Raw genomic sequence first — 11506 nt, forward strand, 5'->3', positions numbered from 1 at the left:
AAAATCTCGACGCAAATAAAGTGTTTTCACTGAAATAATCTTAGACAAAATAATTCACTCGTTCTGTGCGCCGCGTCATCTAAGGCCAAGCCACACTTGTGAGACCAGTGGTAGAGTCAACACACTATGAACAGCGTCCTAATTACTGTCGGGAAGAGAAAAGGTGGTCCTTTGTTAAAGGTGAGATCAAGTTGTTTGATAACACTAGGAGGCGTTGCTATAAAGGTGTGACACAGAGATAGGGTGAACATTTGCCTACACACAGCGATACTCTCTCTTACCCATTTACAGGAAGAGCAACAAGTAAGTGACACCTTTTTCTACGCTTTGAAATCCCTGTTACATCGAGCCTGCCACCGTTTAGAGAACAGTTTTTGATAACTGGCGCCCCTTTCAAATTTGGGGTTTTGGAAATATTTAATAGTCAGTGTCATATTAATGAACTTTAAAATTGGACAACAAGAAAGAAAAAATAAAAGGCCCCATAAAACCTTAAGTGCTTAAATATTGCAGCCTTCTTTGTAGCATAATTCCTGTAAGTGGACTAAAATTCCTTTTCCGGGGGGTCGCAAGACCGGTGTACCATGGACTTGAATACTTCCCTGGTCAGTGTGTACTTATAAGAGACAGGAAAAGGGAAAACTAGAGAGGCATGCCGGCGGTTAATTACATTGAATATGAAAAGTGTATAATGACAACAACTAAATGTGGCTTTTACCAGTATTACCCTTTTGTTCTTAGTTGGTGTCATCTAGATTTTATAACGGATTTTGCGTTCATCTGTAAATTGTTCTCCCTAAGCTTTTAAAATGTGGTTTCTTGTTAATGTGATTGTGTGGGCGTTTGCTTGTTTGGTTGAATGGCGTGAGAGTTGACATCTTGATGATTATCGAATCAAGTATCGTTTTGTTTTTTAACAAAAAAACGCCCTTTGTTGCCCACGATACAAATTGACTGTTCGTTCGAAATAATGAAGGTCTGATAAGTAGATATGCGCTTGTAATACGAATATTAATGCTGGGTTACGGTTGTCCTTTGCAAATAAAAATGGGCGGATTCGGGGGCGGGGGTTGGGGGGGGGAGGAGGGGGAGTAGTAAAGGAAATTCAATGATGTCGTGATGGCTTTATAGTAAATAAAGTCAACAATAAACTGTCCCAGACTACACAGACATCGGAATTTACGCGTTGATTTTTGATTATAAAAAAAATATCAAGTTTGCTCGTGTTAATAAGAAATTCTTCTAAGGGAAAATAGGAGCCAAATATTCTGAGCATTAGGGTACTTTTGCTGACGGTAAACAGTGGACCTCGTGGTGCGGACGATGACTTCCGCAGCAAATGCCGTCCGTCCCCAATGCTGGAAAGTAGCACTTGTACCCCTTATATTGATAACGGAAAATAGCTTTTGAAGAAGGCGAAAAATTCAGGACGACGTGACCGTCGTTATTTTGACATTCTATCCTTCGCCCTGTTACATATTTCATTCAGAAAAAATATCTCATCCCTGATCTGACCTAGAGAGGGTCGATACTGCGGGATTAATGCAAAGGTGTGTAAGATTATTTTCTAAATTCCGTCACGGTACCTGTTCAGCGGCTTAAGTAGATGCATATCAATACATTCATCTGAAAGACGTCTCTGAAATGTATCTCCTCGTGATCTAAGAGGAGTTCGTTATACTGTAAGAGACGGCGACTTTGTTTTCAGCCATTCTTGACTAAAGCATATATTTGAACATGGACCGTAATCTCGTAATCTCGCCAGTTTCTCTGGCTACAAGTGTTGCCAGTCACTGTATACATCAAAAGTCAGTCCAAAAATTGCTTAGGATCACAGACAGAAAGCTTTACCTTTCTAATATACAGACTCATAAACATAACGGAAACGAACATCACGATTTTATCTGTAATTGGCTTAAGTCAACTAAACCGTTTTATGTATTCCGTGCGTTTTACTTTTACTACATTTTGGTTTGTAAACAGCGGTGGGAGTTCTATAAGTTTGAATAATACGTGCAAGAACAAAGTATTTGAAATGAAAAATACTTACATTTTCATGAAGTGTCCCTTTTTTATTTTATATATATATATATATATATATATATATATATATATATATATATATATATATATATATATATATATATATATATATATATTTTTTTTTTTTTTTTGTTAATAAAAAAATACCGGAGTGCGTATAATTCTTCTTCTTTTAATGAATCCTTCTCGATATGCAACATCCATTTTGTATCTTAAATCTATCTTATGTTTTTATTATTGAACATAACATAACTGAACTTTTATTATTATTATTACTATTATTATTATTATTATTACTGCTTGAGGGTAGTATACCTGTGTGATAAAATTGAAAAAAACACTCAGTTTGTTATAATAGACTTTCTCGTAATCTCATCGGAAGAAAAATATATTTGATGACCCGCGGTGCTGTATTTTAAGATTTGAAACGCATATTCCCACTGAAGACTGTCCTCACACAACCCGCCAGTATCACTGGGTCGTATCTGTCTATTTGATGGACTGCAGTAAACTCGATGTTTATCTTTTTTTTTCCACGGAAGAAATTTGTGTGATAAAAGATAACAACACATAGGCGTCAGTGTGTATTATAATATTGTCGGAAGGTATAATCACAGAAGAATGCTTTTGATTATTTAGTTTCTTAAACCCATTATTAACTTAACTAACAACAAAAGAAAAACCGTTGGTATCTCGATAATCATCCGGAACTAACGCACGCAGGCTATCTCTAAGGGCAGTCCGCTTTATCTACATGTCACACTTTAGATTACTTTTAGATATGGGAATACCTTGCAGGGTTTTGCATACTTATCGAACAAAACATGTCCTTAAAACAGCCGTTTCGTCTGAACGACTAACCCAAACCTGTACTAATAATATGGGACCTCGGACTTCCATCCCTAGGGCTCATTCCCACTGAAACAATCGGTCTACGTAAATCGATCCAACTCCGTGGGAACTCCCGCTGAATGCAATCAGTTTAACAGAGCAAGACGCCCCCTCTTGTTTCTAACGTAATCGCATATTCATCAGGTTTTAAAGGTATACTGTGATGAAAAAACGGGTTAAAACTATCCGTTAGGTGCCCAAAAGTCATTTTTGAGTAATGAAAAAAAAGTTTATTTAGTTTTTAAAGCCGATTTTATGCAGGTGTGAATGTAGTTTATGATACTCCCGCGTGGTGGCGCTTTAAGGCGAGTGACGTCACTAGCGTCAAGGCTCAGAAAGCCATATTCGATTCAGCTATCCGCTTGCTAGCAGTGCAAACTAAAAGCGATACACGCAATTGATCACTACATGATCATTTATAAATTCAAACTTTTGAAGATAGATACACAAAAGAAGATGAATTCCCCACGTGGTTATCATTTATTAACCAACAAAATACACCAAAACTATGTTAACAGTAAAGGTTTGGAAGCAGGGCAGCGAACACAGTTTTTCACACATTGCCCATCTGTCGCGTCGGCTGAACGTTCTTATCCCGACTGATAAGAGAAAGTTACCTAATACATGCTGGTGTGACAGCTAACATTATTTTTCACACCCGTGCAGTTTACCAGTGTCATTCCGGGAGAGCCAGGTCAGTGGACAAAAGGCCAAAGATATCGGACTGATAGCATCGGACACTACATTTCACACCTCTGCAACTTACCTCGCTACTTCTGCCTTACATGTGATCAGTGCAGCAGTATGTCGAGTAAAAATTTGATTCCACTATCATGTTAATATTAACGTTTTCACTAACATAACCAAAAAATTCGACAACGTAATTCTGCTACGAACTATTTTTTGGGCTCTAGAAGCTGCTCTCTTCTTCCTTTCGACGGCCGCATCATGCACACATCCTACAGGTAAGACTCTCGTCGGCAGCGCTCTGGCATTTACTGTCGCATTTTGGTACTCCGAAAAATCGAATATACTGGGTACAGCATCATCTTTTAGTTTTCTCCGTGCTTTTCCACCGCACAATTCAGCTCGCAGGTCACGTACGAAGCATTCCGGCTCGAAGTGGTCGCTACAGATCCTCGCGTGTTTTGACACTGTGCTGGGGTTTTTTAACTTCAGAGAATTGAGCCAAATTTTACGTTTAGCGGCATCCGCAGGCAGGATATAATAGCAGATGTCTTTCTTATTGTAACCTACATTACGGCACCCGGGAGCAACACAACTTTGTGGCATTTGTTTTTCTGACACCTGGATGTTTAGTCGCCTACTGCATAGTATATACTATTACTAGTACAGCTGTGGGAAGCTACTCCACGGGTTACGTCACTAGAAACTGACCAATCAGAATTTTCTCATCTAAATCTCATCTTTTCTCTCTAAAACTTAAAAAGAACAATTTTTTGACGTGGATTTATAGTTTTTATACTGTAAAAAAAGCAGTGAACGCTATGTGTTCCTAGAGCGCAGTAGGCCTTTAAGTGTTCTACTCAACGCCAGGGGGAGTCGTGGTAATCTGTTGAACTGATTGCATTTAGCGAGAGGCCCAACGGAGTTGGCTCGATTTACGTAGACCGATAGTTTCAATGGGAATTATCCCTAAGACTACCATTCCTGTCACACCGGCTTTATAATACCTAGTACGGCTCGTACGTTCTATACGGCAGTGACGGCCTCTAGCACAGTGCGGACATTCTTGATAATATGAGAAAATGATTAATATCAAATAGTTTTTCCCTATTTTTCAGCTCTTTTGAAGTGATGGACCAAAAACAAGTAATATTCTTCGCCTTGGTACTACTTACATTTTCAAGTAGGTAGACGTCGTCATTATGAAATATGTCTTCTCTTAAAATGTTCTGAAATGTTTTGTTAACCGCGAGACAACCACTCTGAAGCAAATGGTTGTTTGTTCTTCAATTTTTAGTCAAGTTTGTTGACAGGTAATCTAAAAGAAAAGATGACATGCAACTTTGACTGAGAAAAGTGTAAATGCTTGTTAATAAATATTCTCTTAATTTAATCATATATTTATCTATCAATATACAAGTTTATAATAACATTTTTCATTTATCTATTTATTTTGTAAAGCGGGGAAGTGCTTAATTAACATTAGAGACAATCTTTTTTAATATAATTTTCAATATTTTCAGCATGTTTAGGCAGTGAAGATGTCTCTTCGAAATCGGACAAACTGCTAGAACGCATCGTGGCACTGCTAACAAGAGATCAGGAAGACATGGACACAAGAGGTGGATTAATCTCAGTGCTTCTAATTGTAAAATAAATGGCTTTCACGGTTTGTGATCACAGTTTTGATATAGTTCTGTTATAAAATCCAATTGTCAACTCCACATCTCTCAACCATTCAATTGCATAACTTTATTTTTTTGTTATTAGCATTATCCCATTGTCAGTTGGTCCTATGTCTTCAGGTGTCTTCTCTTTTAATTTTTTAATTCATTTATCTGTCTAGTTATTTTAACCAGTCATCCTTTTCAAAAAGAGTGTGTTTCATCTAGATTTTTTATCCGTAGGTGTTGCACCAGATTGTACGCAGAAAGTAATGGACGTCCAGATTCAATGTAGCTCTCAATACAACGCTAAAAGTACAGGGGGACTCGAATATTGTGAATGGTATGTGGAGTGTTTGTCTATTCGGAAACACACACACATACACACATACACATACACACACACACACACACACACACACACATATATATATATATATATATATATATATATATATATATATATATATATATATATATATATATATACAACATTGGTCAAAAAGGTTGTGCCACCCCCATTTCCATGTACTTTTATTTACAAATGATCACCTTACAGGTATATAGTGTTATAAACGGTGCTTTTTATTCTAGATACCATGTCTAACATGATTAATGGTTAAAAAATACAAAATAGTGGTGTGAATATGCACATTTTATACCATTTAGTCAAATTTATAACAGGTACCCCCTCAAATCCAATGTTTCACTGTGATTTCCACATATGTGAAGAAATATCTATTAAATTGAAAAGACACCATCAAATGTCACCAAATTTACACATAATTAGCATTAGGATGTGCTCGTTAAAGATCACGTGCCTAATAGCGTGTGCGTCTACCGCGTACTGTAACTATCTCCTGTAGATGGTGCGACAAGCCTTCAACAAGGGTAATAATTCTGCTGTGCAACGGGAAAATACCAGATCAATTCTGCTCAAAAATGTAATGTTACACGAACATGTACGATATATACATGTACTTTGTACAGTTTTGCAAACTCTGCTTACTTTGAAACACTTAAAAGAATTCATTCTAAGATTTAGTTCAGTTGTTGACAAGATACGCAATGGAAATACATGATTAAAAAGAATTCACTGCGGTATTGGCAACCTGTTATCCCCCCCCCCTCTCTCTCTGACACACACACACACACACACACACACACAGACAGAGAGACAAAATCATGTGAACATATTTTATTTTTGTGACAATTGCTCCTTGAACTCCCATGGGATTTTAAACCTTGCTTAACACATTCCTTTTATCTTCTCCAGGTCCAAGTTAACAAATATCGGTTTTATGGGCTGCTTTTACCAGGGTTGGTACAAAGCCTTCGACACAGTTGGCGCCAAGTGTACCCAGGAGTTCACTAATGCGAAGGAAATGATGGTAAAATATTACAACCATCGTATGAAGACACACGGCTGCCCAGAGTCTGCAGTGTAGCGGTTTTTAAGCTTCACAATAGACCCACAAGAAACTGAAATCAAGTTGAGCAGTCGCGTGAAATGCTGAAGAAGTGAGAACAGTATAACAGTATCTATGTGGAAAGTCGTGGGATTCTATTTGATATCTTCATGACACATTTCGTTACGTTGAGCGTTTGCTCGACACAAGAATGGCATCCAAAGCCCATGATCGTAAAAATAATTACTTACAAATTTATTTTTCTTATCGAAGTAACGATTAGTGTTAGTTCCGGGAACAAAATGTTTAAGACGAACCCATCTTCACATTTGCTGATATGCGCTTCTTCCATCATTTATGTTTTGTATCTCGGCAATATATTTAAGAACCGAGTATATATATATATAATATATTTTATTCTAGCCTTAACTTTATGTTTTAAAGTGTCCAGTCACGTCAATCAAAGAGGAAAAACACGAGCCATATGATCAAACTTAACTTGTCATGTTTTCATTTGTATGGCTATACTTTTTAATGGCGATTTTATGGAGTAAAAATTAGTCTGTAAAGACCAAGTTGGTTTACTATATACCAAAAACTTAATGTATCCCAAAATTACTTTAGAAATGAACTTATCGAAATTCTATATCAGTATTTTCAAGTAACTGTATAGACTGTGACTTCACTATAATGTTAAAAGTATCCAATAAGATTCAATACGTACTAATACGCAAAAATGGATGGCTATGTGCACTAGTGAATGACAAAAGAGCTCTAAACATTGAACGTAAATAAAATTTAATGCAATTTACGTACATGCATGTTATAAACGAGATAAACGTGTAAAGCGTGATGAATAAATTGACAACAATAGATCGTCTACGAATCACCGGGGCCAATGTTTATTCTCTTGAATAGTTTTTTTCTTTATTATTATTATTATTAAAGAAGAAGAAAGAAAGAAGCTATTTTTTGTCTCTTACGCACCAGTCTGTACTGGTGAAAATGTACATGTACATATGGATATAACTAAATAATTCGGGATTTATACTAAACTAAAACCTGTCAACTTGAATGAAGCAAATATGACTTGGGTAGTATATGTTATTTTCCTTATGATCAGGTATCTTTCCAGTAAAGATACGTAGGAAATCGAAAATATCAGCATGAAATCAAAATCTTGAAAACCTCATACATGTACGTGTATGATGGTCCAAGTTATATTTACCATGTTTTTTCTCCGAATGAAAAGAATAATATTTATAATAATATTAACCTGAAAAACGATTTATTATTTTGATAATATTTTAATAGATAAAGCATGAATGGCAACATGGGCTCGTGGTTAGAGCTGACATGGTTTTGTGGCGGGAAGACGTGCGTGTGCGTGTGTGTGTGTGTGTGTGTGTGCGTTTGCGCGCGCGCGCGTGTGTGTGGCTCTAATGCTCATTGGCATGTCTGATTATAAACAAATGTGAAAGCCGAGGGAAGACCCCCCCCCCCACTCCTTGCCCCAAGGATCTGCCACTGCTTGTACCGGCACCCTCATTCCTGCAAGCAAAATGCGTGTGTCTGCACGTGCATGCGTGAATGACTTCTTAAATTTTATAAAAAAAAAAAACAATCATTAGAGAACAACCCTGCTATAAGCGTGTTATCAAGGTCATCCATACCTGGTATCCACATGACCTTGCTCCGTCACCAAGTGCTGTTTTCACCACGCGTCACCATGGTTACCATCCTAAAATGACAGCAATCTCACCGCAGCCATGAATATGTGCTATGCAGATCTGCTCTTACCGCCGCACATCAATACTTTATGAACAATATTTTGTGGGAATTAATGTTTTCCACATGAAATGAAAAATTCAGAAGTGACTTCATTTTGAATTCTTGAAATTATTCTTTTGATGTGTTGATCAATGAAGAACAACAGGATATAGGGATTGTATTAGAATACATTTAAATACACCGACACATCGGACTCGATGTGTTTGCAAACGTAGAATTATACATGAGCCATTTGAGGCCAAACTTATAATAATAACTTACATTAAGTATGCATCTTTAATAGACTCTTAGACCATATAGAAAAATAACGAAAAATGACAAATCATATTTAATATATTCCTGTAATGAAATTTAAAATTGGGAAAATTTATTCGTTTGATGTTGGTTTTCATAATTGATAAATGTTGATGATTTGAATACAATGCGCTTCAGTGACAGGAAATACCTGTTATTTTGGGTTACGCTTTGACTCACATAAAAGCTTATGCTAATAACTGTATGCAAATGAAAAAGTTTGCCTGCATGCTGCGCAGAGGAAGAGGTCCATCATATTTCTATTTTATTCATTTGTTTATACATTAATTCATTTTGGTACAAGTACATTTTTGGCAATGACTCTGATCTAACAGGTTTAAAACACATATATAGCAATGCGGGGGAGGGGGGGGGCGTGGGGCCGGGGGAGGGCGGTGGATCAAATCAGTAAAGCTAAAAGATGGACAGCAATCCTAAAATCTTTTTCCTATTTCCTCTCTCTCCCTCTCTCTCTCTCGATCTCTGGTTTACACACACATACACATATTCAAACAATGCACACCGTCACGTGTACGCCTTTACGTACACACGCGCGCCCGCTCACACACACACACACACACACACACACACACACACACACACACACTAAGGGTGGAAAGGCTTGTCCTTTCTTTTCCTGTATCGCCGCGATCCTAGCTTAGACATTTATAACATCTCAAAGGTGCTATTGAGCACGTTTTATCTGTACATGTACTGTATGTGCACACGTCCGTCTGCAACAAAGTGGGTGTCATCATACACACTGTATTTCAGTCGTTAAATAAATGAATCCTACAACTATCTAATACCTCTCTGCTGATTTAAGACAGAATATAGTCCTTGTGCGGCTTTAAAGTCTTGATACAACATTTGTCCCCTTAATACGCTGTGATTGTGCGGAGCTGAATAGTCTAATTTCGCACCCCTCCCTGCGTGGTTCTTAAGGTATGTGGTTGGGGTGGGTGGATCTTCCTCAGCCCTCCGGCTCATACACATAGGAATAAAATAGAATATTATTTTATCATTGTGACAAGGGTAAGTCTATAACTCCTACCCTGTGGACCTTTTTTTTTTTGTCAGAATACATTATACTAAAAAATGAAAACAACAGAAAAGATAGATTTAACAGGTCATGTCTAAATAAAGTAATTAATAATGGTCAATTCACTACTGAATTCCTCTTTCTCAAAAACTTGTAACAAGTATGTAGCCGATTTCTTAGTGTTCACAGTCATAAATTTTTTTTTTTTTTTTTTTTTTTTTTTTTTTTTTTTTTGCTTATAATAGTCAAGACGAATTCTATTATTTTATTATTATTTTTTATAAGAAGGGCGCGGAGATTGGAAATAGTTTTGTTTTGCTTATTAGTCAAAACAACTTTTATTATTTCTTTAATTATCTTATATATGTAGGGTGTGGGGATTGAAAATTGTTTTGTTTCGCTTATTATTTTGTTTTAGGGGGAAGGAGAAGTGGGTGCATCCGAGGCTTGTTATTGGGCGCGTGGTCCACTTCAGCTTTGGCCACTGAAGAGCCATAAATCACACACACTTGATACTGACCACGTTCATGACCGCGGCCCATCTTTAATTAACCCCACACCGTCGCGGCCACTCTAACCAATATGAAGCCATAAACGCAGGACATCTTTAGGCCGGGTGTTTCTTTTATTATCATTAGGTGCTTATTTACTTTCTACTGATCCATTCCTATATAATTTTATTACAGGTGATTGCGTTTCCCACACTGACTTTTTTCTCTAAAAAATTGTAAATTAGGTAAATGTGATTGGAAAAAGCTCCTACAGCATATTCCGACGAAAATTAACGTATAAAATACATAACTTTCAATCATTACTATTTTTTATAAATATTGACCATCTATTACCTAATTTTTATACAAAACAGTTCTTTTTATATGTCTTAACTCCCGTTCTTGACCTCAACCACATCCTCTCGTGTCTCTGCATGCCCTCCGTCAAGCCCCTGTTACACCGAACTTGCCAATGCTCGGAGAATAAAATTTCCAACCCTCATCACCTTCAATATTGGCAGTTTGGGCAGTATTTCATAGTTAACATCAAATACATACATCAGCATTGATAAACCTTAGGTGTTTCGACGTTACTATTTATTCTTCTTACAGCAACGTGTTTGTCCTACGTTCTGTCTCAGAAATAATTTAAAACACAAGTGCCTGGAAGTTATCAAAGCTTTTATTTCCCAAGTAAAAATATTTACGATAATTTGAAAAAAAAAACATAATACAGAGAAAGTATCGCCTTGATTTATTCTTATCAGAAAACGAAAAGCTCAAACCATCCTCTTGATTATGCATAGACACCAACGAATGAAGAAGCTTATCTTAATCAAAACCAGATAACCGTTTTCAGTCAGTGAAAAAAAGAATAAATTGTTTCCCTGAATTAATGACCATTTCTCTATTCTTGGTCTCTCTCACAATAGAAAATGATTTACCATAGGTAAGGACTGTTTCAGTAGAAAACCACATACCTTTGTCACCTGAGGCATCACCTGTTAGAGACAGCACAACTTACTCGGTTGTCAGGCGTTACCAACGGACAAAACTCCGTGGCCAAAAATGCACTTATGAAAAACCCACACAAAACAAAACTAGATGAGGCCATGACGCACCACAACGAAATGAATGATTAATTACACTGTAAATTAAAGTTTATTAAGGGCCGGGGTGCAGCGCGACAACTCA

The 11506-nt window shown here is 36.9% G+C and overlaps 1 protein-coding gene and 1 long non-coding RNA gene across 4 annotated transcripts in view; one reads left to right on the forward strand and one right to left on the reverse strand.

Annotated features, from left to right (window-relative positions):
- Positions 1-11506, reverse strand: part of LOC147761788 (uncharacterized) — a 256913-nt gene that overhangs the window by 97319 nt on the left and 148088 nt on the right. The gene's annotated exons all lie outside the window — the stretch shown is intronic.
- On the forward strand, positions 197-7583 carry LOC106151159 (uncharacterized). Of its 2 annotated transcripts, none has more exons than XM_087013657.1 (5): positions 197-303; positions 4740-4804; positions 5145-5243; positions 5529-5628; positions 6562-7583. In XM_087013657.1, the coding sequence occupies exons 2-5, from the start codon at positions 4753-4755 to the stop codon at positions 6731-6733; spliced, it is 423 nt and encodes a 140-aa protein (XP_086869783.1). In that variant the 5' UTR covers positions 197-303; positions 4740-4752; the 3' UTR covers positions 6734-7583. The 2 variants fall into 2 exon arrangements, with proteins under 2 accessions (XP_086869783.1, XP_086869784.1); XM_087013658.1 differs by having other exon boundaries at positions 231-303; positions 4722-4804.

This window comes from Lingula anatina, chromosome 5, assembly GCF_051362555.1.
Source record: "Lingula anatina isolate TDL-2025a chromosome 5, LinAna3.0, whole genome shotgun sequence".
In the NCBI taxonomy this organism is placed as follows: domain Eukaryota; kingdom Metazoa; phylum Brachiopoda; class Lingulata; order Lingulida; family Lingulidae; genus Lingula; species Lingula anatina.

Excerpts from the sequence above, each read along its gene's own strand:
- LOC106151159 (XM_087013657.1), top strand. The coding sequence starts at position 4,753 with ATGGACCAAAAACAAGTAATATTCTTCGCCTTGGTACTACTTACATTT. Across the intron at positions 4,805-5,144 it reads GGTACTACTTACATTTTCAA|CATGTTTAGGCAGTGAAGAT; the intron begins GTAGGTAGACGT and ends CAATATTTTCAG. Across the intron at positions 5,629-6,561 it reads GGACTCGAATATTGTGAATG|GTCCAAGTTAACAAATATCG; the intron begins GTATGTGGAGTG and ends TATCTTCTCCAG.